Source organism: Falco peregrinus, chromosome 2 (genome assembly GCF_023634155.1).
Source record: "Falco peregrinus isolate bFalPer1 chromosome 2, bFalPer1.pri, whole genome shotgun sequence".
In the NCBI taxonomy this organism is placed as follows: domain Eukaryota; kingdom Metazoa; phylum Chordata; class Aves; order Falconiformes; family Falconidae; genus Falco; species Falco peregrinus.
In genome coordinates this window covers 106,671,609-106,696,628 of record NC_073722.1, presented here as the reverse complement: position 1 = coordinate 106,696,628, position 25,020 = coordinate 106,671,609, and the positions used below count along the sequence as shown (strand labels likewise).

Here is a 25,020-nt window from a genome sequence, read left to right as displayed (position 1 = left end):
GTTCAAATCTCTGAGGACATCAAAATATATTTAATTAACCTTCTCCATCCTTCAAAATGGGCAATTTACTTTCTAGTACTATTTCATTGCATGTCAGCTTAGAAAAGGGTGTGACCGGGAATATTAATGTATGAACGATGTGCCATTCCCCGCGCCAGAAGGGAAAATAAATGGAAGACCTCTCTCTCAGACATTCCTTGGTATTTAACTGTGGGATGGGGATTTTGGGGGTTAATCTTTGTATTTCACTAAACAAATAAAATACTGAAAGAAGATGATAGGAGAAGGAGAGCCATGTAAAACAGAACAAGTAGAGAAGATAGTAATAAGAATATATTTGTGTGCATTAGAAAACCTGTTTTGCAATGCTGTTTCACTGTTTTCCCCTCAAAAAAGTTCAGCTTTCCACATCCAAGCATCTTCAAGAGATCCTATTTCTTCAATGTTCATTTTCACATTAATGACTTCTGCTTGGATTTACAGTTTCACTTCCATGTTTATTATAAAAATATCACTCTATATTCTACACTAGCTTATTATATAGAAAGGATAGTTGTTGCCTGTTTCATATGAAAATGGGAAAAGGGAGAATTAATTGTCTCCTAGATATAAACTGGGACAGGGTTTGTGCACTAAAAGAAAACTAATCCTTATGAAGTTTGCTAAACACACAGTGTTACTGCTGACAGATCCCACATGAAAGCACATGTCCTTGCCACATGTAATATCAGACATAAATTAATAAGATCTTATAGATATAGATTCACTCCAGTCATAAATTCAGTGCTTACTATTTTCCTAACACATCAGCAATCTCCTCTCAAAGCCCAAAGTAAGGATAAAGACACTCCTAAAGGGTGAACAAGACAAGAAAAGCAGTAAAAATCAGGGATTTCACAGTAGGAAGGATCATAATCACAAAATGATCAAGCACTGATTTCTAGTGTGAATGTCCTGGTGCAAGAAAGGAAAAATATATAAGTTGCAGAACTGAAAGAACAGTAGAAAAGAACAAGAGGGTCAGTTAAAGGGAAGAAAATAACCCACTAAAATGTGGACAAGAAGGTTGTAATGTTTCCTGAGCTCTGTGAAAGGTTTGGACCATGCAGATGGAAAAATATTATACTGTATTAGTACACTCGGTAAGGCAAGTGTTCTCGCATTCAGCTTTCCGTGGAGTGGCTGCAGAAAAGTGCTGTGTCTGAGGAGTTAATGAGAAATTGGTGCTGAGCCTTGGTTTTCCAGGTTGCTGCTCCCAAAGCTCTCTTGTAATTTAAATAGGTTCTTTACTTCCATGATATTTAGGGTTTGATGAGTCTAAGATATCGGCTATTTGCCAAGGCTGCAGTGCACAACCTCACACCCCACAGCCACAGTCTGAGGCTCACAGGAGCCTCTTGGCAAGAGTAACTCCATGCAATGGGTGACAGCCGGGAAGTCCCGAAGCTGGAGCCACAGTGTCCTTACAAGTGGGATGAAAAGTCTCATCCACACAGAAACGGGAAAGAGAAACTAATTCTCATCTCTTTCTGTTCTTGTGTTTGTTGGGGTGGCAATGGTGATGGGGCAATAATGATCCAGCCATCATATCAATTACCTTCGTATCAACAACTGCTCATTAGAGGGGTATGACAGAGTGATGCGGCTCCTTCAGTACACGGATATTCCCAGAAACGGAGCTGACCTGTCCACACACAAGACCCTCCGGCACTGCAGGAACACTGCCTGCAGCTACACCAGTAACTTCACTTACAAGCAAGATTAGAGCATCTCTCCCGACCCTCCTCCTTGCAGCGACCCTGCCGCCAAAGACACTTCTCTCCCTGACTCGCTAATCGTGCGCTGGGCGAGCAGGGGCCGGAGAGGGGTGGGAAGGGCGAAGGGGGCTGAAGGGGGGGACCGGATCGGGGCCGGCCCCGGGGACACCCCGCCCCGCCGGGGCGGGACGAGCCGCCAGCCCCGCGCCGGGGCGTGTAAAAGCGGGGCGGCGGGGCCGGGGAGCAGCGAGCGACCAGCCGGGGCTGCGCTGCGGAGCAGGTGAGCGGGGCCGGCCGGGCGGCGGGGACCCCCTCCGGCACCGGGGACCCCCTCCGGCACGGGGCAGAGCCTCACCTCACCTCACCTCGCTGTTCCGCAGGTTGCACCAGTTGCCGGGATCGCTGCCCAAACAAGCAAAACGTCGTCCGAAATGGCAGCCGAGGTGAGGGTGAACTTTGCTTCTCCGGTGGGGTGGTCTCGGGGTGTTCTGGTAAACGCGAGCTCAACAGCGTGATAACCCCAGCGCTGCAACCTGCCACACTCATTCGGGTGCTTCTCTACTTGATTTGTTTTCCTGGGTTGTAAATGGAGAAGGGGACAGCAAAGGTATTTGCTGCAATAGTTCCGACGACCCACCTCTGTCTGATTCTGCCGAAAAGCCACAGCAGTGAAGATACACTTAGATCCCGCTCCCCATCCAAGCCCCGCCCCCCCGCACCGGCCGCTCACACCCCAGCACCTCTGCCATCCACCCCAGGGGACCAGTTTCCCAGCGAGGAGCTGCAAAGCTTGGCTTTTTCACCACGATTTCTCTCCACGAAGCTCCTACTGACCAACCTCCTTCCAAGCTCGACGCCCAGCACCCCATGCCTGCACCCCGAGCCGGGCAGGCTCTCCCCAGCACGCCGGTTCCCATGGCCGGGGCCGGGGGGTGCTGGGGTTCCCGGGCGCGCCCGGCCGGGCCGGCCGCTGTCCATGGTAGCCAAGCGGGTGGCCCGGCGGCGCTGCCTCCCAGCCCTTCTGGGGTGTCTTTGGGGCCGTGGGGTTTTTTTCTTCCCTTCCATTTTACACGAACATTTGTAATACGGAAAGGTACCCAGACCTCCCTTCCTGCAGTTGTACCTTAACCAGTTTTATGCTAATTTTATGCCAAAGCTTGCAAGCACGTCATCGACTCCAGAGATGCTTCAAACTGTAACTTCTAACACTTCGTACTTACAGGAGCATTGTAGAGGATGTGGCTAGCGCTGGCCCACAGCTCTTTGTCAGCTGAATATGTTCTTATAGTCTCCCTAAAAGATGAGGGTTTTAAAAATTATCATTTCAAGTAAAAGTAGATACTAGCTTTCACTACAACCCTGATTCCCTTACTTTTCTCCCCTATCAGGAGACTTATCAAAGAGCCAGTGATCAGCAGCTGCCTCAAAAGAGAGATCCATGCTGGTCTTTCTTGCCCTGATAATCATTTCCACAGACAGGACACAATCCCTGCAGAGCCCTCAAAGGTAAAATATCTTGGAGGATTCCTGAGACAGACCTCACCGCTCAAGGGCTAAATGCTAGTGACAGTGATGTGATATCCACCCCTAAAACTACCTGCCAAAGGTTCTGAAGTCTAGGGCTTTTCCGGTCAACGGTACACACTGAAAAAAACATTCCTGAGTACGTCTGCAGTTTTACATGGACAAGGAGTGGGAAGGACATTATCTGGTTTTTAGGGGATATATCGGTAAGCCTTTCAAACGTGACTCTTCATTACTTATAGGGGGATAAAATGCTGGGAGGAAGGTTTGTCGGAAGCACAGATCCAGTCATGGAGATGCTCAGCGCTTCCATTAGCTATGATCAGAGACTGTCTGAAGTTGATATCCAGGGGAGCATGGCTTATGCCAAAGCCTTGGAGAAGGCTGGGATCCTATCTAAAACTGAGCTGGAGAAGATCCTGAGTGGCCTGGAAAAGGTATTTATTTCCTTCACAAACTGTCACGTGTGCTGGAATGAATGGCTCCTTATCTGACAGCATCTGTAGTAGCCTCCCTCAGCGGCTGTGCTAAAAACCAGCTTTCAATGTCCCCACATCCCACTCCTTAGAGCTAGGCATGTGCCCAGGTGCTTTCCTGGAAGGGAATGCTGTCCTAGATCATAGGCATGACAGGCCCACGTGTATTGCACTTGGTACTGTTGGAAACATTCTGGGCAGGGGATTGATACGCAAATCGCATCCGGCTAAAGGTACCAAAGCCCAAGAGCAGATTGTGAACCAGCTGACAAGCCCCAGTGAGAGCCTGGAGCCCTGATGAGCACATTGTCAATGCTTGTTATGGCAGTGCTGGTGCCTCGGTCAGCGTGCTCAGGGTGACCTGCCCATCCATCCTCTTCAGACTGAACATGCACCAGGAATCGTTTCAGCATGAATTAGAAATATTCTTTTTCTGCTGGCACTTGGGGTCCTTTAGAGTCTGGCTGCCCGAGTTAGTAGGAAGCAATGCACAGCATTGTATAGGGGTGAAGAGAAGTCAGCAGCTAAGCACTTTTTAAAAATATCCGTTGTTCTTGCTCACCCACCATGGACAATGGTGACTCCATACAATGCTTGTATAGGAAAACCTTGATGGACAATGCTAAAGCAATCACTGACATGTCAGCTCACTTTTTGGTTGCAATGCTTAAATCCTCCTATAGCCATAACATTGCAGGATCACCATGGGCAGAGAGATGAATCCCATCAAGTGCAGTATAGATTATCAGGACAGAGCCAAGCAGCCAGCCTTGGCCTGAAAGAACAGGAATGCCAGAGCTTGTGTGAGACTTAACATTTTAACTTCCATTGGGATGGCAGAAGTTGTATTTGCTGGGGACATTTACAGCTCCACCCCCGCCCCCAGCAGGGTAACTGTAGTGGCTGACCGGTGTTTCTGCTGATCTTTGTAGATCTCTGAGGAATGGTCGAAAGGAGTCTTTGTGGTGACCCAAACCGATGAGGATATCCACACTGCCAACGAACGCAGACTAAAGGTTTGGGCCCTCTAACCTCTTCTTCCCGTTCCTCTGCAGCTAGATTTGCCTGACATTAAGTGCATGTGCCTCTGCCCCACTGTGAAATGCCTCTGGACCTTGTGGCACCAAAACCCCAGGTGCACAATCAAGTGTCTCCAAGACCCCTTGAGTGGAAGAGGCACTGTACAAGCACAGAACCCAAACTTGCCCTTCCCCAGAAGAGATCCCATGGCTACTCACAGCATCCTGCAGCTGAGTCCCTTCCAGGCAGGGAGCAGGTCTGCTTGTGTGGAGTCTCCTGCTTAGAATATAGACACCGATAGAAATCCTCCTCTTGTCCTCAGGAGCTGATCGGAGACATAGCTGGAAAGCTGCACACTGGAAGAAGCAGGAATGATCAGGTGGGTACACAATCGTTCTTTTGTCTCCTTTGTACTCCTCCCCTCTCACTTCAGGAGACCTCAGATCAGAATGGGCTTTGGCTCTCTTCCTGGAGAGCAAGGTTTAGTGACAGTACCACATCACAGCGACCAAATGAGGAGAGGAAGATGCACCTTCCCATCACACAGCACAGGAAGGGGTTTACCTTGCAGTAAAAGTGGCCAGTCGCTATGCATGTCACACTCTGCTTTGTCTAACTGTGGCCAACCACATACAGGTTGTGACTGACTTGAAGCTCTTCATGAAGAATTCCCTCTCTGTCATCTCCACTCACCTCCTGCAACTCATTAAGACCCTGGTGGAACGCGCTGCCATGTAAGTCCTTTTGCAAATCCACGGCCTTGGCCTTGCTGGGGCAGGAGACTTCTGGCCTTGCTCTTTCACTAGCAGCAATCAGGGCAGCAGCAGTCTCCTGTGGAGGAAGGTACAGGCAGGCGGTGTGTGGTAGCACGGGGCTCCTCCACAGTCCACATCAGAGACCTGCCTCTTCCCCCAGTCCATTCTGGCAAAGGAGCTGAGGTTGGAGGTCTGCCCAACACCAAATCCATCTGAAGGAGTGGGGAACTTGAGCGTGTTTCAAGTTGCTCTGTCTGAGGAAAGCTCTGCTAACTCCCTGTAGCTCTCCTCCTCCCAAACCACGCTCCCCAATGGTGGTGGAGCGGGGAATCCTTGCCTGCCACAGAGGGATTACTGTACCAGGCAATTTTCCAGGGAGGCCTAGGGCAGACACCCACACTGGAAGATCGCGAGGCCTAAACCCAGTGTGCTTAGGTGGAAAGGTGAAAGGGAGAGGAAGAGCAAGAGCAACTTCCAAACACCACAGGCCAAAGATATTCTCCTTGCGACCTTGCCAGGAAACCCGGGAGTGTTCCTGCCATTGCCCTCTGTCTTGGCAGCTGCTGCTCACCTCCTTCTCTCCTTTCACATGCAGAGAAATTGATGTTATCTTGCCTGGCTACACCCACCTGCAGAAAGCTCAGCCCATCAGATGGAGCCAGTTCTTGCTCAGGTAACCAACCTTTCACTCTTGGCTGGAGGAAGCCTTCTCCACCCTCAGGGCCCTGCTCAGCTGGAGCCTACAAGAGGGAGCATCATCTTCTGAGGGGCAGCCGGGGGTGGTGGCAAACCAGAGGTGACCCTGCCAACTGGAACAGGCACTCCCAAGCACTGGGTGGGCAGCGGAGGCTGACGCCCTGTATGTTCCAACCTTTGGCCACAGTTATACCTTAGCTAATGGGTGGAGAATCTTGTATGGATACCAGCTGTTCCACTTCAAAGGGCCTTAGTGCCTAGGCTCCATTTCGAGCCTCTTCTGTTCAAGAGGCGATCCCAGGCTCTAGGCATGGCAGCACACTTCTGGGGAAGGAAAGTGACATTTTCTGACTTCGTGTGCTTCATCTGTCATGTCCTTTCCTAGCCATGCTGTTGCTCTGACCCGTGATTCTGAGCGCCTGGGAGAGATGAAGAAGAGGATCAATGTCTTGCCTTTGGGAAGGTAAAGTCCACTGGTTTTGTAATTACTGGGCCTTTCTTTGCTCTGCAAAATCTTCAGAGTAGCCCTCCTGGCTTCGTAGAACTCAGTTTTGGTTGGGATATGCAGATTATATTGATTGACTTCAGTTTCTTTTTTCCCTGGCAGCGGTGCACTGGCTGGCAACCCACTGGAAATTGATAGAGAACTTCTGCGTAGTGGTAAATGTCTCCCTATGTACTGAGTGGCATAGGGCTACTTCTAATATCTGGGAGGGAGGGAAGCATTGATACATGGCTCCCAATGGCACCGGAACACACTGTCTGGAGCAAAAGCCTTTCTTTCATCAGGCTTTTTGCTGCAATGAGACAGGGCAATGCCTATGATGTCTGAGCAGGAAAAGCCACGTCAGCTGCTCACTGGCTGCCTGGGCTAATAACAAAGACCCCAGGCAGTGTAGCCCTTAAGTACATCTGTATTCCTTGGACTACTCAAGGGCTTGCAGTCACCTGCATTCTGGGGCAGCCTGATGCATTCAAGCTCCAGACACTCCAAGCCTGACCTCCTGTGTCCATCACCTTCCTTACAGAGCTGGACTTTGCTTCCATCAGCCTGAACAGCATGGACGCTGTTAGCGAGAGAGACTTTGTGGGTAAGCACAACTCAGTCATTTTGTCCCACTGGTATTTCAGAAGCAGGCTTGAGTCTGAGACCTTCCCAGTTAACCTCCATTAACAAGGGGACTGAAATCCCTCACTAGGAAGTAATTATACAGAAAATCTGCTCGTGTTTAAACTTCAGTCAGAGATCTCTGTGTTGTCAAGCAAACAAGAAAATTTTTCACCTTCTCGTTTCCTGCCTTCTCTGCAGTGGAATTCCTCTCTGTTGCCACCCTGCTGATGATCCACCTTAGCAAGATGGCTGAAGATCTCATCATCTACAGTACCAGCGAGTTTGGCTTTCTGACCCTCTCTGATGCTTATAGGTAAATCTCTTCTCTCTGGGCAGACAGCCCTTCCCTCAGCCTCTCCTCCTCAGCTATCCCAGTCCTAGGAGAATGAGACTGTGGCTGGGGTCTCCCAGCTGCAGAAGGCTGACACAGCATTAAAAGGTTGGCAGAAAGGCAGCTGTAGGGTGAACACTCCCTCAGTAATGATCACTTATTTCTGATTCTGGTAACTCAGTCAAGTCTGCATTCAGCAGACGCTCCTCCCCAGCAGCTGCTGGCAGAGGGAACTTCCTCCTCGGCTGGGAATGCCTGCCAAAGCCCTTCCTTGACTAGCCAGGCTTGCAATGCCAACAGACTCCTCATCTCTCAGGGTGGCACAGCCACAGCCCTCCCTCTCTGAGGTCACAGCAACACTTAAGCTGGCCTGCTGAGACCGTCTATGGAGCTGCCTGGGGGGAAGCTGCATTTTTGCTTCCTCTTTGAGAGCTGGGACTGCGTGGTACCTCCAGACAAGACTGCAAAGCCAAAGGCTTTGCTAAGGGAGACCTGAGAAACTCAGCACACCCAGTTCACTGCTTTCCTACGCTCTGCAGCCGTGTCCAGGAAAGGGGGACCTGCGCTTGGCTTTTGGAGGGCTGGGCCAGCATGTTGCATGACCTGTGTCTGTAGGGACTGGGGTCCTGCTCACCGTTACACTCCACACACCTTTCTTTCAGCACTGGCAGCAGCCTGATGCCTCAGAAGAAGAATCCTGATAGCCTGGAACTGATCCGCAGCAAAGCTGGACGAGTGTTTGGACGGGTGAGCCCGCTAAAGAAAGAAGCGGGATGGGGAAACTGCTCATACCATGGCTGAAGACTGTTCCTTCTTCATGCCTCTGTGTAAAGAAACGTGCCCAGTCTCGGCTCTTCACCTCCACGGGGGCAATGTTCTTCTTCTCCTGTAACGAAGTGCCTCTCCCGTTTCTCTCTGCAGTTGGCTGCCATTCTCATGGTCCTCAAAGGACTTCCAAGCACCTACAACAAGGATCTGCAGGTAAAACAGATGTCAGTTTTCACATCATGTCTCGCAGCAGACACAGCTCTGTTCTGCTCTTGAGCAGTCTTGCCACTACGTTTCCCTGCACAGACCCTGCTTGTGTGCAGGATGCTGAGAAAGGGGCTGAGGGGCAGCACGCTGCAGTTGACACCCCAGGCACAGCAGGAGCCCCCTGGGATGACCAGCCTGCTCTGCTGGCTGGGCTGCTTGGGCTGTTGGGCTTTTGGGCTGCATCAGGTTGACTCACAGCAGTTTCCATCCCTGTGCTAATGTAGGAGGACAAGGAGGCTGTCTTTGATGTTGTGGACACCCTGAATGCTGTGCTCCAGGTTGCCACGGGAGTGATTTCTACCCTGCAGGTAAAGCTCCAGCCTCCCACTATTGAATAGGGTTGGGGCACACATTCTGTGAGTGGCACGGGTAAAAGAGCTCTGGACTGGTCCTAAGGTGGGGGCTCCTCACTGCCTCACCCACACTGCTTATTATGGTTCCCAATGTCAGCTAATGTGTCCCCAAGGTGGAACTGATGATAATGTCCCCCTTTGATCCTCCTTTCTGCAGATCAACAAGGAGAACATGGAGAAGGCACTGAGCCCTGAGATCCTGTCATCAGATCTGGCACTCTACTTGGTACATAAAGGAGTAAGTATCAGTGGGAGACTGGGAGCTGTGTATTTCCTTGGATACAGAATACTGCTCAGCGAGGGCCTGAGATGAGGCCTTCTGTTCTGTCCCCAGGTGATGATCAGTCCGGGTCAACAAACCCGAAAGCTGGAAACCCATTCTTTACATGTATCCCAAGTAGTGGAACTGCTGCCGGGTGGACTTGATAGTAATTTACAGGTGGAGTTTTACCTCCTAAAGTCTCCCCTCTTCACATCCCAGAAAACCCGGATTCAGACTGTATTGTCCTAAGTGAAAACAAGCCAACCAAAAAAGAGAGCACATCCATTTTTTCCTTTGAAAAACACCCCAGTTGCCTGGTCACTGACTGCGGCCTCTGCTTCTCACTGCAGATGCCATTCAGACAAGCCCACGTTGCCTCTGGGAAGGCCGTCCACCTCGCCGAGTCTAAAGGCATGACCATCAACAATCTCAGCCTGGATGACCTGAAGAGCATCAGGTTCGTATCACTGTTATTTTGCCATGACTTCCCTCAACAGGCAGGTATCAGCCTCCCTTTGCACAGGCCTCCTTGTGGTGCCCTTCCCCAAAATGCCCGGGCCAGACAGCACCCCAGAATCCTCCTGGCCTGAATGACAGTGCTGCTACTGCTGGGCCTGCAAGCACTGAAGGGGGATTGAACATCACTACCACTCAGCCCCAGCGGGGCATGGGCAGCAGCTATTGGGAGCGACTGGAAGGAGCTCATGCCCTGACCTGGAGGCACCAGCCCTCCAGAAGTTTGGCTCCAAACTTCCTCAGGCTCCCCTTGGAGATGACTCTGTGCTCTGTTGCAGACAGCTCCTGGCAGGCACTAGAAGTGCAGAGGTAGGGTTGCAGGATGCCTTTCCCCTTGGAAAAAGGCTCCATCCCCACTCATGCACCCTCTCTGCAGGCAGCGAGCATGTAAAGCTAGGCAGCAGCACCCGAAGCTCCCCACTGACACCTCTTCTCTTTGCCTCCCCAGCCCCCTGTTTGGCAGCGACGTTGCCCAGGTCTTCAACGTAGTCAACAGTGTGGAGCAGTACACGGCCATGGGTGGTACCGCCAAGAGCAGCGTGACTGCCCAGATCGAGCAGCTGAGGGAGCTGCTGAAGAGGCTGAAGGAACAAGCTTAGAGTGTGGGGAGAGATCCCATGGATGCAGCATTGTGCCTATCACACTAATCTGGAGTTAATAAACACTGGGGTGTATGTAGTTCACTGAAACTCCTGTCTTGCGTCTTTCTTCTTAGGGACAACATTGTGCTGGGCTTCCTCAGCCCTGATGAGGCTTGGGAAAATGTTCACTGGTGTGAAAGGATGGGGGCTCCGCCCCCCCTGGCAGTGGAGCTGCGTTATGGGGTGTCCAAGCTCTTGGGAGCTGGGAGGTAGAGAGCAGAAGGAGTGTCTGTCTACAACAGGAGACCAGAAAATTTGTCTTTTAGAGGGGAAGCTGGTGGACTGGGGAATTGATCACCTCTTGGTACGTGACATTGGTGAGGCCGCACCTTGAATACTGTGTTTGGTTTTGGGCCCCCCACTCCAAGAAAGACATTGAGGTGCTGGAGTGCATTCAAAGAAGTGCAACCAAACTGGGGAAGGGTCTGGAGCACAGGTCTTTACAAGAGCATCTGAGGGAACTGGGGGATTTTTAGCCTGGAGAAAAGGAGTCTCAGAGAAGACCTTCTCACTCTTTACAGCTACCTGAAAGAAGGTTGTACCAAGGTGGGTGTCAGTCTCTTCTCCCAGATAACAAGTGATAGGACGAGGAAATGGCCTCAAGTTGCACCAAGTTGCAAGTTGGATATTAGGAAAAATGTCTTCACCAAAAGGGTTGTCAAGCATTGGAACAGGTTGCCCAGGGAAGTGGTTGAATTGCCCTCCCAGGAGCTATTTAAAAGATGTGTAGATGTGGTGCTTAGGGACATGTTTTAGTGTTCGGCTTGGCAGTGTTAGCCTTATGGTTGTACTTGATGATCTTAAGGGTCTTTTCCAACATGAAGCCTTCTATGAGTCTATGCAGCACAAGGCTGGATCCAGCAGTGCCAGAGCAAGCTACACAATGTGCTGAGGGAGGCTTGTGGGTGTGCACAAAGTGCTCCTGGTACATTTGCAACACATGCCACATCTCCAGCTATTGCTGCCCTCCTCACAGGAGTATGCTTGCCTGCTTGCCTTCTGGCAGGGGGGATTAAGTGGCCAAAAGAAGTCTCCTCACCACCTGGCACTGAAACTTGCATAGTCTTAGGCAGGACGTGGTCAGCAGGTCAGCCCACAGGTCATTCCAGCCCATCATAAAACCCCCTTTGGCTTTGGCCTCCTCCAAATCACAGGGGTTGCATGCCCAAGGGTTTTCCTTTCTGTGACCCAGGCCAAGCTAGCTGGGGCAGAATGCTTGGAAAGCGACTGGCATGGCTGGCTGCCTCTTATAAATCTACTGTCTTCCTTCTGTCCTTACAAAAATATAAGCAGAATGAAGACCAGGAAAAGCCTTACTTGGGAAATGAGAATGCAGCAATCTTGTGTCTTTCACAGGGGGAAAACATTTCACTAAACAAACACTTGGAACATTATTCCACACTATTGTTCTGGAGTGATTTCTGGAAGGAATATGCCTGCTACTTGATTCAAAAGGTAGAGAAAGAACAGTTGTCTACTGGGAAAGTGGGGCGATTTTCATTAAACACTAAGCCAGTTTGAACCTGACACCCACAGCACAGTAGCACTAGTTTTGTCATGGACAATTTATTTTCTGTCACAGCATGTTAAAGCTGGTGTTTTGCTCAGCACCCTGCCCTCCATGATGATGCAGCAACAAGTTATTGATTCAGTACTGCAAAACTCTGTAACACACATAGGAAATGGCAGTAATGCAATCATTACCTCACCATGTTTAGGTTAAGGGCTGCAACACACAATACAAAGTGCCACAAGTTAAATCCCCTGCCATTAACAAAGCACCCCCAGGAGACACAAAGTGCTTTCATCCTACTTTTGTAGCATTTGTGCTTTAAACATTGGGAGAAGAACCAGCTACAGAAAACTTCCCTTTCTTCAACACTTCCTCCAACCCTTAGTCTCCCCTTATTCTGGCCCTAAACCTGATCTATTCTCCTGGTATGTACATTTCAACCCATTTCAACCACCACTCCATAAGGCTCCTTTGTGTTTGCTCTGTGACTTCCCGCTGTATTTCTGTTTTGGTGCTTGTGTCTCACTCTCCAGATAGGTTAGCTGTGGCCAGGAAATTACTTATGCATCCTTAGCTGATGGAGCAAAGGAACAAGAAAGGGAGAGGTGACACCAATACCTAATACCTACAGAGTCAGAAGAAGGGATATCTCCCCATCTCCACCTCACAGTTGTTTTTCCTCCCATAAGCTTTCTTGATCTGTGCCACTCCCCTCTTTTTCCCCATTTGTGTCTTCTAGCTCCTGCTCAGTACCTTCAGAGGCCTCAGCGGAAGAGATTTTTCTCTTACTCCCAGCAGCAAATGTCTGGCATTGTTTCTCGTGGCCAGTGCTGAGTGACACAGGGCCCTGCCAAACTAAAAAGAAAAAAAGGAAATCTTAGCAGATTATCACATCTCAGTCTCCTATTTAAACAAGTAGTTCATAATCACTGGTACTTCCCACCCATTCACCCTCTTCTTAGAACTGTGAAATAATTTAGATTGCAAGGGGCCTTTGGAGGTCTGCAAAGCTCCACAGACATTACAGGAGTGTGTGGTCCACAGTATCTCCAGACTTTCACCATCATCCTACTATGACTCATTGTGATTTCAGTTTTTAAAGTCCTGTCCCTTACCACAGGAAGATCTGTATAGGCAGAAGGATCAGTGGCTTGGACACTACTCTGGACTTAATCTTACATCCCTGCTCCACTACAGACCACACGAAGGCACCTGAGCCAGGAATTCATGTAGGCTGATCATGAACTACTGAAACTCCCAGCAGATGGCTATGGAACTGATCTGACACCCCAGCAGATAACAGACCTGCAGAAGAGCTCTTGAAATGTTACAAAAAGCAGTGAACTCTTCTCTGGGTCCCCCCAAGGAAAAGATCTCTAACCTGCTTTTATGCTCTGGAAGAGTCCTGCTGAATATTTTGCCTCCTAAACAAATTGCTGTGCCTGGTCTTTTTGTCCCCCAGTTCTCTACTGAAGGTGCTGAGCTAATAACATTTCTCTGGCATCACAAGAGAGCTGTGAGAACAGATGCACTGCATGACTGCAACGTCCCCTGCAGGCACAACAGATGAATTTGAGACAGCAATATCCAAACATATTCATCTAGATTGGACTCCTCTTTGCCAGGGGCAACTCAAATCAACTTCATTGTTATTCTTCAACCATTTCTATTCCTCACGTTACAGAGAAATGCACATAAAAGTAAGTGGAAAAAACTACAAAGATGCCTGGAACTAATGGAATGTAAACTGGAGTGTTCACTGGTATATTGAACCACGTAACTGTTTAAATACGGGTCATATTTAGAAATCAAAGCGGTCATTATCACACATGCATGGGGTTAATGGCATGAAAACACAGATAGCAAAGTAGATACAGGGCAACTCTGAAAGTGCCACAGAGATCCCATCTTCCATTTTCTAGTCCTGTGGGTCACAACTGGTCTCTAAAGGGAGAACAGTCTTTGAATGGGTTATGCATGTTCCACATGGCCAGTCTTGAGCCCATGTCACAAACACAACACAGTAAAGCCTCTCCCTGTATAGGATTCATTCTGGGTGTAAATCTAGTGCTTACTATTTTTCCAGATCCTCAGCAACCTCCTGTCAAAGTTCAGAATAAGGACAAAGACATTCATAAAAGATGAACACGACAAGAGAAGGATTAAAAATGAGGGGCTTCAGAAGAGGAAGGAACCTGGTAACAAAATGGTTCAAAGAGGTTTTCTCGGTGTAGACAGCATGATGCTCTGTGCATCTGCAAGCCTGGAAGTCTGTAAGGGAACAGGGTCATCACCCCAGAAAAAATCACCACGAGTGGAAATGTTTGAGAAGCAGTGAGTTAATAGCCAACAATGAATCCAGATACAGAGATTGAGCCTTGTTCTGGACAGATACTTAAGGCAGCACACTGGAAATCCAGCTGCAAAAAGCACTTGCTCATTCAGGCTGGGTAGCCAGACATAGCCTGATGCTCCTCTGCCTATGTCCTCTCTGCTACTGAAAGCAACAGGCACTCATCATGCAGCCCCACTATGCCCTAGACGTCATCTGTAACTCAAAAAGGGGATGAAGAGTAGGACAGAGAAGATAGGAAAGACAGCTGGACTAGGTCCCTTCCTACCTGAATTATCCTACGGTTCTGTGACAACAGGGCTGGTTAAAGGGCAGCAAAACCCAAGAGGGGACAAGAACACTGGGATGCACTTCCTGCACTCCCTCAAAGGCCTCCGGCAGCGCACAGGGGAAAAACCACGCCGTAGTAGCACACTGCCTCAGGCAAAGCAGGAACACCCCCGTGCTGCTGTGTGCTACGAGGGGAGTGGGGACCGGATCGGGGCCGGCCCCGGGGACACCCCGCCCCGCCGGGGCGGGACGAGCCGCCAGCCCCGCGCCGGGGCGTGTAAAAGCGGGGCGGCGGGGCCGGGGAGCAGCGAGCGACCAGCCGGGGCTGCGCTGCGGAGCAGGTGAGCGGGGCCGGGCGGCGGGGACCCCCTCCGGCATCGGGGACCCCCTCCGGCATCGGGGACCCCCTCCGGCACCGGGGCAGAGCCTCACCTCACCTCGCTGTTCCGCAGGTTGCACCAGTTGCCGGGATCGCTGCCCAAACGAGCAAAACGTCGTCCGAAATGGCAGCCGAGGTGAGGGTGAACTTTGCTTCTCCGGAGGGGGCGGCTCGGGGGGTGCTCCGGCAGATGCGAGCTCAGCTCACTTGAAGTCCAAGTCCTGGGCCGAGCAGCCTGGCGTTGCCTTCAGGTCCTTCCCTCTGCCTGGGAAAGCCTCGTAACCGATGCAGTTCATTTCTGATGACTTGTGTTTGGGCAGGAGGTACTTCACAGCAGCTTGTGTAAACGCTTCTCTGTAACAAAAGCTGCATTTTCAGTTTCTGTGCCCAGTAGGCGAGGCTGGACTCATCATTGTAGCAAGTCACTTTTTTTCCCTTCCAAATAGCTACTGCAGCCCTGGTCTCCTCTGCTCTGGGTTACAGACCAGCGTCCATCGGCTGTCAGACTGTACTAGCTACTTCTCTAACCAGTCTCCTGGAGCTAGCTAGCGTTAATCTTTCAGTTTTGATTTCTTGATTGCAAATGTATGTGTTGCAATGTTTCTGCTGACCTACTTACTTGGATGGAAACCCATAATGCTGAAGTTATAACTAGATGCCTAGGATATACCTTGTTCCCTGTTCAAGCGCTTAGGCTCTGGTACTGACCATTAATCCGTATGCCATGCTCCTGTGGGCACCAGATGCACACAGAGGACCTCTAACACTTTTCTTTTTCAATTCTGATTCCCACCTCTCTTCCCTCAGCTTTCTGACAAAGCTGCCTTAAAGATATCAAAAACCACATGCCTACAGCCTTAGCTCTGTAGGCTCTCTCCTGCTGTCCTCTCAGGCACATTGTTTCAGCAGGGATCGGCACAGACGTGGAGACAGTCACTAGGGAAAGAGTTCCTGAAGTTACTCAACAGTGCTTTGTTTGACTGATAAAGCCCTGGCACAGATTAGTTTGCAACTGTCCTGCCAGCTTCTTGCTGTCCATGGTAGCTATAGCGTACAGCATGAGAAGCGGCTTGACATGAGTGTTTATAAAATCAAGTAGATAATTATTACTAATCGGCTCTAAAATGGCAATTGTATTTAGGCCCTTCCTTTAAATGTCCTCCTGTTTCTTTTTTGTGCCTACTAGCACTGGAGAGTTGTTTTGAAATCTGGGATAAGCTGTAAGGTCTCTACACAAGCAAAATTCCTATCCATCTCAGTGCAAGCTTGCCAGAGTTACGACTTAGGGGAGTGTCCTACCTGGGCAAGCAAAAAGCTTGTGATCGAGTGAGATATGAGGCTCTTACTAGTGACTCCATTCAGTTGCTGCATCACTGGTGAGAAAAGCTCAGAACCCCCCTGCTGTGATGCATAGCTGGAACTGAGTACCTGTCTCTGGTCACCCAGGGAAGCAGGCAGATGACACATACAAGTGTGTGAGGTTACTACATGAAACTTCGTTTGGGTGGAAAAACAACTTTTGTTTCTCTTCTAAACCTTTTTGTTGATTTATTTTTCCTGAACATTCCTGATGCTGGAAGTTACCCACACCTCACTTCCTGCAGTCTGCACCCTAACCAGTTTTACACTAATATTTTATGCCAAAGTTTGCAAGCACATCATGGACTCCAGAGATGCTTCAGATGGTAACTTCTAACACTTCATACTTACAGGAGTGTTGTAGAGGATGTAGCTTATGCTGGCCCACAGCTCTTTGTCAATCAAAGAAAAATCTCTTTGTTAGCTCAACAGCACAAAAAGGACTTGGAGGATACTAGCCTTCACTATATTCCTTACTGACTGCTTTGCTTTTCCCTCCACTTTAAAAGGCTATAAAAGGGTTGTTGACCTACAACTGCCTCAGCATGCTGGTCTTGCATGATATGCCCTGATATATTAATTTCAAGGAATCCCTGCAGAGGAAAAATATCTTGGAGGATTCCTGAGACAGACCTCACCGCTCAAGGGCTAAATGCTAGTGACAGTGATGTGTTATCCACCTCTGCAACTACTTGCCAAAGGTCCTGAAGTCCAGGGCTTTTCTGGTTGGTGCTGCAACAATGAAAGGACATGGCTGAGCATGGCCTCTAAATTGGATAAGACAGATCGTTGGACATCACATAATGCATAGGACCTTAACTGAGGTTAGTAGGACTTTTTAATTTTGCTTCTTCTCTCTCTCAGGGGGATAAACTTTGGGGAGGAAGATTCAGTGGAAGCACAGATCCAGTCATGGAGATGCTCAACGCTTCCATTAGCTATGATCAGAGACTGTCTGAAGTTGATATCCAGGGGAGCATGGCTTATGCCAAAGCCTTGGAGAAGGCTGGGATCCTATCTAAAACTGAGCTGGAGAAGATCCTGAGTGGCCTGGAAAAGGTATTTATTTCCTTCACAAACTGTCACGTGTGCTGGAATGAATGGCTCCTTATCTGACAGCATCTGTAGTAGCCTCCCTCAGCGGCTGTGCTAAAAACCAGCTTTCAATGTCCCCACATCCCACTCCTTAGAGCTAGGCATGTGCCCAGGTGCTTTCCTGGAAGGGAATGCTGTCCTAGATCATAGGCATGACAGGCCCACGTGTATTGCACTTGGTACTGTTGGAAACATTCTGGGCAGGGGATTGATACGCAAATCGCATCCGGCTAAAGGTACCAAAGCCCAAGAGCAGATTGTGAACCAGCTGACAAGCCCCAGTGAGAGCCTGGAGCCCTGATGAGCACATTGTCAATGCTTGTTATGGCAGTGCTGGTGCCTCGGTCAGCGTGCTCAGGGTGACCTGCCCATCCATCCTCTTCAGACTGAACATGCACCAGGAATCGTTTCAGCATGAATTAGAAATATTCTTTTTCTGCTGGCACTTGGGGTCCTTTAGAGTCTGGCTGCCCGAGTTAGTAGGAAGCAATGCACAGCATTGTATAGGGGTGAAGAGAAGTCAGCAGCTAAGCACTTTTTAAAAATATCCGTTGTTCTTGCTCACCCACCATGGACAATGGTGACTCCATACAATGCTTGTATAGGAAAACCTTGATGGACAATGCTAAAGCAATCACTGACATGTCAGCTCACTTTTTGGTTGCAATGCTTAAATCCTCCTATAGCCATAACATTGCAGGATCACCATGGGCAGAGAGATGAATCCCATCAAGTGCAGTATAGATTATCAGGACAGAGCCAAGCAGCCAGCCTTGGCCTGAAAGAACAGGAATGCCAGAGCTTGTGTGAGACTTAACATTTTAACTTCCATTGGGATGGCAGAAGTTGTATTTGCTGGGGACATTTACAGCTCCACCCCCGCCCCCAGCAGGGTAACTGTAGTGGCTGACCGGTGTTTCTGCTGATCTTTGTAGATCTCTGAGGAATGGTCGAAAGGAGTCTTTGTGGTGACCCAAACCGATGAGGATATCCACACCGCCAACGAACGCAGACTAAAGGTTTGGGCCCTCTAACCTCTTCTTCCCGTTCCTCTGCAGCTAGATTTGCCTGACATTAAGTGCATGTGCCTCTGCCCCACTGTGAAATGCCTCTGGACCTTGTGGCACCAAAACCCCAGGTGCACAATCAAGTGTCTCCAAGACCCCTTGAGTGGAAGAGGCACTGTACAAGCACAGAACCCAAACTTGCCCTTCCCCAGAAGAGATCCCATGGCTACTCACAGCATCCTGCAGCTGAGTCCCTTCCAGGCAGGGAGCAGGTCTGCTTGTGTGGAGTCTCCTGCTTAGAATATAGACACCGATAGAAATCCTCCTCTTGTCCTCAGGAGCTGATCGGAGACATAGCTGGAAAGCTGCACACTGGAAGAAGCAGGAATGATCAGGTGGGTACACAATCGTTCTTTTGTCTCCTTTGTACTCCTCCCCTCTCACTTCAGGAGACCTCAGATCAGAATGGGCTTTGGCTCTCTTCCTGGAGAGCAAGGTTTAGTGACAGTACCACATCACAGCGACCAAATGAGGAGAGGAAGATGCACCTTCCCATCACACAGCACAGGAAGGGGTTTACCTTGCAGTAAAAGTGGCCAGTCGCTATGCATGTCACACTCTGCTTTGTCTAACTGTGGCCAACCACATACAGGTTGTGACTGACTTGAAGCTCTTCATGAAGAATTCCCTCTCTGTCATCTCCACTCACCTCCTGCAACTCATTAAGACCCTGGTGGAACGCGCTGCCATGTAAGTCCTTTTGCAAATCCACGGCCTTGGCCTTGCTGGGGCAGGAGACTTCTGGCCTTGCTCTTTCACTAGCAGCAATCAGGGCAGCAGCAGTCTCCTGTGGAGGAAGGTACAGGCAGGCGGTGTGTGGTAGCACGGGGCTCCTCCACAGTCCACATCAGAGACCTGCCTCTTCCCCCAGTCCATTCTGGCAAAGGAGCTGAGGTTGGAGGTCTGCCCAACACCAAATCCATCTGAAGGAGTGGGGAACTTGAGCGTGTTTCAAGTTGCTCTGTCTGAGGAAAGCTCTGCTAACTCCCTGTAGCTCTCCTCCTCCCAAACCACGCTCCCCAATGGTGGTGGAGCGGGGAATCCTTGCCTGCCACAGAGGGATTACTGTACCAGGCAATTTTCCAGGGAGGCCTAGGGCAGACACCCACACTGGAAGATCGCGAGGCCTAAACCCAGTGTGCTTAGGTGGAAAGGTGAAAGGGAGAGGAAGAGCAAGAGCAACTTCCAAACACCACAGGCCAAAGATATTCTCCTTGCGACCTTGCCAGGAAACCCGGGAGTGTTCCTGCCATTGCCCTCTGTCTTGGCAGCTGCTGCTCACCTCCTTCTCTCCTTTCACATGCAGAGAAATTGATGTTATCTTGCCTGGCTACACCCACCTGCAGAAAGCTCAGCCCATCAGATGGAGCCAGTTCTTGCTCAGGTAACCAACCTTTCACTCTTGGCTGGAGGAAGCCTTCTCCACCCTCAGGGCCCTGCTCAGCTGGAGCCTACAAGAGGGAGCATCATCTTCTGAGGGGCAGCCGGGGGTGGTGGCAAACCAGAGGTGACCCTGCCAACTGGAACAGGCACTCCCAAGCACTGGGTGGGCAGCGGAGGCTGACGCCCTGTATGTTCCAACCTTTGGCCACAGTTATACCTTAGCTAATGGGTGGAGAATCTTGTATGGATACCAGCTGTTCCACTTCAAAGGGCCTTAGTGCCTAGGCTCCATTTCGAGCCTCTTCTGTTCAAGAGGCGATCCCAGGCTCTAGGCATGGCAGCACACTTCTGGGGAAGGAAAGTGACATTTTCTGACTTCGTGTGCTTCATCTGTCATGTCCTTTCCTAGCCATGCTGTTGCTCTGACCCGTGATTCTGAGCGCCTGGGAGAGATGAAGAAGAGGATCAATGTCTTGCCTTTGGGAAGGTAAAGTCCACTGGTTTTGTAATTACTGGGCCTTTCTTTGCTCTGCAAAATCTTCAGAGTAGCCCTCCTGGCTTCGTAGAACTCAGTTTTGGTTGGGATATGCAGATTATATTGATTGACTTCAGTTTCTTTTTTCCCTGGCAGCGGTGCACTGGCTGGCAACCCACTGGAAATTGATAGAGAACTTCTGCGTAGTGGTAAATGTCTCCCTATGTACTGAGTGGCATAGGGCTACTTCTAATATCTGGGAGGGAGGGAAGCATTGATACATGGCTCCCAATGGCACCGGAACACACTGTCTGGAGCAAAAGCCTTTCTTTCATCAGGCTTTTTGCTGCAATGAGACAGGGCAATGCCTATGATGTCTGAGCAGGAAAAGCCACGTCAGCTGCTCACTGGCTGCCTGGGCTAATAACAAAGACCCCAGGCAGTGTAGCCCTTAAGTACATCTGTATTCCTTGGACTACTCAAGGGCTTGCAGTCACCTGCATTCTGGGGCAGCCTGATGCATTCAAGCTCCAGACACTCCAAGCCTGACCTCCTGTGTCCATCACCTTCCTTACAGAGCTGGACTTTGCTTCCATCAGCCTGAACAGCATGGACGCTGTTAGCGAGAGAGACTTTGTGGGTAAGCACAACTCAGTCATTTTGTCCCACTGGTATTTCAGAAGCAGGCTTGAGTCTGAGACCTTCCCAGTTAACCTCCATTAACAAGGGGACTGAAATCCCTCACTAGGAAGTAATTATACAGAAAATCTGCTCGTGTTTAAACTTCAGTCAGAGATCTCTGTGTTGTCAAGCAAACAAGAAAATTTTTCACCTTCTCGTTTCCTGCCTTCTCTGCAGTGGAATTCCTCTCTGTTGCCACCCTGCTGATGATCCACCTTAGCAAGATGGCTGAAGATCTCATCATCTACAGTACCAGCGAGTTTGGCTTTCTGACCCTCTCTGATGCTTATAGGTAAATCTCTTCTCTCTGGGCAGACAGCCCTTCCCTCAGCCTCTCCTCCTCAGCTATCCCAGTCCTAGGAGAATGAGACTGTGGCTGGGGTCTCCCAGCTGCAGAAGGCTGACACAGCATTAAAAGGTTGGCAGAAAGGCAGCTGTAGGGTGAACACTCCCTCAGTAATGATCACTTATTTCTGATTCTGGTAACTCAGTCAAGTCTGCATTCAGCAGACGCTCCTCCCCAGCAGCTGCTGGCAGAGGGAACTTCCTCCTCGGCTGGGAATGCCTGCCAAAGCCCTTCCTTGACTAGCCAGGCTTGCAATGCCAACAGACTCCTCATCTCTCAGGGTGGCACAGCCACAGCCCTCCCTCTCTGAGGTCACAGCAACACTTAAGCTGGCCTGCTGAGACCGTCTATGGAGCTGCCTGGGGGGAAGCTGCATTTTTGCTTCCTCTTTGAGAGCTGGGACTGCGTGGTACCTCCAGACAAGACTGCAAAGCCAAAGGCTTTGCTAAGGGAGACCTGAGAAACTCAGCACACCCAGTTCACTGCTTTCCTACGCTCTGCAGCCGTGTCCAGGAAAGGGGGACCTGCGCTTGGCTTTTGGAGGGCTGGGCCAGCATGTTGCATGACCTGTGTCTGTAGGGACTGGGGTCCTGCTCACCGTTACACTCCACACACCTTTCTTTCAGCACTGGCAGCAGCCTGATGCCTCAGAAGAAGAATCCTGATAGCCTGGAACTGATCCGCAGCAAAGCTGGACGAGTGTTTGGACGGGTGAGCCCGCTAAAGAAAGAAGCGGGATGGGGAAACTGCTCATACCATGGCTGAAGACTGTTCCTTCTTCATGCCTCTGTGTAAAGAAACGTGCCCAGTCTCGGCTCTTCACCTCCACGGGGGCAATGTTCTTCTTCTCCTGTAACGAAGTGCCTCTCCCGTTTCTCTCTGCAGTTGGCTGCCATTCTCATGGTCCTCAAAGGACTTCCAAGCACCTACAACAAGGATCTGCAGGTAAAACAGATGTCAGTTTTCACATCATGTCTCGCAGCAGACACAGCTCTGTTCTGCTCTTGAGCAGTCTTGCCACTACGTTTCCCTGCACAGACCCTGCTTGTGTGCAGGATGCTGAGAAAGGGGCTGAGGGGCAGCACGCTGCAGTTGACACCCCAGGCACAGCAGGAGCCCCCTGGGATGACCAGCCTGCTCTGCTGGCTGGGCTGCTTGGGCTGTTGGGCTTTTGGGCTGCATCAGGTTGACTCACAGCAGTTTCCATCCCTGTGCTAATGTAGGAGGACAAGGAGGCTGTCTTTGATGTTGTGGACACCCTGAATGCTGTGCTCCAGGTTGCCACGGGAGTGATTTCTACCCTGCAGGTAAAGCTCCAGCCTCCCACTATTGAATAGGGTTGGGGCACACATTCTGTGAGTGGCATGGGTAAAAGAGCTCTGGACTGGTCCTAAGGTGAGGCCTCACCCATACTGCTCATTATGGCCCCATTTCAGCTGCTTAGGGGTTCAGAGGGTCAGACCTTTTAGAGCCAGGTCCCTTCAAGATAAGTCCCCTCTCTGTGATCATTTAACATGTCCCCAAGGTGGAGCTGATGATAATGTCCCCCTTTGACTTTCCTTTCTGCAGATCAATAAGGAGAACATGGAGAAGGCATTGAGCCCTGACATGCTGGCTACTGACCTGGCGCTCTACTTGGTTCGTAAAGGAGTAAGTATCAGTGGGAGACTGGGAGCTGTGATTTCCTTGGATACGGAATACTGCTCAGCGAGGGCCTGAGATGAGGCCTTCTGTTCTGTCCCCAGGTGATGATCAGTCTGGGTCAACAAACCTGGATTCACATGGCATTACCCTAAGTGAAAACAAGCCAACCAAAAAAGAGAGCACATCCATTTTTTCCTTTGAAAAACACCCCAGTTGCCTGGTCACTGACTGCGGCCTCTGCTTCTCACTGCAGATGCCATTCAGACAAGCCCACGTTGCCTCTGGGAAGGCCGTCCACCTCGCCGAGTCTAAAGGCATGACCATCAACAATCTCAGCCTGGATGACCTGAAGAGCATCAGGTTCGTATCACTGTTATTTTGCCATGACTTCCCTCAACAGGCAGGTATCAGCCTCCCTTTGCACAGGCCTCCTTGTGGTGCCCTTCCCCAAAATGCCCGGGCCAGACAGCACCCCAGAATCCTCCTGGCCTGAATGACAGTGCTGCTACTGCTGGGCCTGCAAGCACTGAAGGGGGATTGAACATCACTACCACTCAGCCCCAGCGGGGCATGGGCAGCAGCTATTGGGAGCGACTGGAAGGAACTCATGCCCTGACCTGGAGGCACCAGCTCTCCAGAAGTTTGGCTCCAAACTTCCTCAGGCTCCCCTTGGAGATGACTCTGTGCTCTGTTGCAGACAGCTCCTGGCAGGCACTAGAAGTGCAGAGGCAGGGTTGCAGGATGCCTTTCCCCTTGGAAAAAGGCTCCATCCCCACTCATGCACCCTCTCTGCAGGCAGCGAGCATGTAAAGTTAGGCGGCAGCACCCGAAGCTCCCCACTGACACCTCTTCTCTTTGCCTCCCCAGCCCCCTGTTTGGCAGCGACGTTGCCCAGGTCTTCAACGTAGTCAACAGTGTGGAGCAGTACACGGCCATGGGTGGTACCGCCAAGAGCAGCGTGACTGCCCAGATCGAGCAGCTGAGGGAGCTGCTGAAGAGGCTGAAGGAACAAGCTTAGAGTGTGGGGAGAGATCCCATGGATGCAGCATTGTGCCTATCACACTAATCTGGAGTTAATAAACACTGGGGTGTATGTAGTTCACTGAAACTCCTGTCTTGCGTCTTTCTTCTTAGGGACAACATTGTGCTGGGCTTCCTCAGCCCTGATGAGGCTTGGGAAAATGTTCACTGGTGTGAAAGGATGGGGGCTCCGCCCCCCCTGGCAGTGGAGCTGCGTTATGGGGTGTCCAAGCTCTTGGGAGCTGGGAGGTAGAGAGCAGCAGGAATGTCAGCACATGTTTAGAGAGGCTTGTCTGTATCTACAAAGTGAGACACTTAGAACAACATCTGCTACGCATGCCACATCTCCAGCTCTCACTGCCCTCCTCCTAGGATTATGTTTCCCTGCCTGCCTTTTGGCAAACGAAAAAAGCCTTCTCCTTACCTGACATTGGAATTTGCATAGCCTTAAGCAGGTCTTGGCCAGCAGGTCAACCCACACGTCCTCCCAGCCCATCACAAAACCTTTGGCTCTGGTTTACACTGAAGCACAGGGTTGCATGACCTCTGCTCCAGCTCCTTCCTCTGCATGACATAGGCGCCAATTTGCCTCCAAGCTAGGTGGTGCAGAGTGCTTTAAAAAAACACATCCCTAGTATTGCATTGCTGTTGCCTCTTACAAAAATAACTTGCCATCTTCCCTTCTGTCCTTACAGAAGTAAAATCAGAACAAAGACCAGGAAAAGTCTTAACGGAGGAATGAAGTGCCAGGAAGCTCCTGCGTCCCCTGCTGCTTACTGACATGTTTCTTTGGTTTAGTACATTTGTCTCATCTTCCAGCTAACTTAGCTGTGGCAGAGAAATCAGTTATGTACATTCAATTCAGGTGGAGAGGCGAGAGAAACAGCTAACACCAAGGGATTATCTCCTCCTCCCCAGTTCTTAGTTCTTTTCTTTCCTCACATAAGCTTTCTCCCTA

At 50.3% G+C, this 25,020-nt stretch overlaps 2 protein-coding genes across 2 annotated transcripts; both read left to right on the top strand.

Moving 5' to 3' along the window:
• The first annotated feature begins 1,999 nt into the window (after positions 1-1,999).
• On the top strand, positions 2,000-10,525 carry LOC101920615 (argininosuccinate lyase). Its single transcript, XM_055797815.1, has 17 exons — positions 2,000-2,037; positions 2,138-2,200; positions 3,524-3,718; positions 4,690-4,773; positions 5,100-5,156; positions 5,414-5,511; positions 6,128-6,205; positions 6,614-6,691; positions 6,836-6,888; positions 7,257-7,319; positions 7,538-7,652; positions 8,333-8,417; positions 8,592-8,651; positions 8,930-9,013; positions 9,216-9,296; positions 9,671-9,777; positions 10,285-10,525. Exons 2-17 carry the CDS (start codon positions 2,189-2,191, stop codon positions 10,433-10,435), a joined length of 1,401 nt encoding a protein of 466 aa, XP_055653790.1. The 5' UTR covers positions 2,000-2,037; positions 2,138-2,188; the 3' UTR covers positions 10,436-10,525.
• Positions 10,526-14,812: 4,287 nt separating this feature from the next.
• Positions 14,813-24,150, top strand: LOC101920788 (argininosuccinate lyase). The gene is made up of 17 exons (XM_055797697.1): positions 14,813-14,954; positions 15,066-15,128; positions 17,216-17,410; positions 18,382-18,465; positions 18,792-18,848; positions 19,106-19,203; positions 19,820-19,897; positions 20,306-20,383; positions 20,528-20,580; positions 20,949-21,011; positions 21,230-21,344; positions 22,025-22,109; positions 22,284-22,343; positions 22,622-22,705; positions 22,968-23,048; positions 23,296-23,402; positions 23,910-24,150. The coding sequence occupies exons 2-17, from the start codon at positions 15,117-15,119 to the stop codon at positions 24,058-24,060; spliced, it is 1,401 nt and encodes a 466-aa protein (XP_055653672.1). The 5' UTR covers positions 14,813-14,954; positions 15,066-15,116; the 3' UTR covers positions 24,061-24,150.
• The last annotated feature ends 870 nt before the right edge of the window (positions 24,151-25,020 follow it).

Coding starts and splice junctions, on each gene's coding strand:
- LOC101920615 (XM_055797815.1), top strand. Junction 7,653..8,332: donor ACCCTCTCTGATGCTTATAG/GTAAATCTCTTC, acceptor CCTTTCTTTCAG/CACTGGCAGCAGCCTGATGC. Junction 9,297..9,670: donor TCTACTTGGTACATAAAGGA/GTAAGTATCAGT, acceptor TTCTCACTGCAG/ATGCCATTCAGACAAGCCCA.
- LOC101920788 (XM_055797697.1), top strand. Junction 21,345..22,024: donor ACCCTCTCTGATGCTTATAG/GTAAATCTCTTC, acceptor CCTTTCTTTCAG/CACTGGCAGCAGCCTGATGC. Junction 23,049..23,295: donor TCTACTTGGTTCGTAAAGGA/GTAAGTATCAGT, acceptor TTCTCACTGCAG/ATGCCATTCAGACAAGCCCA.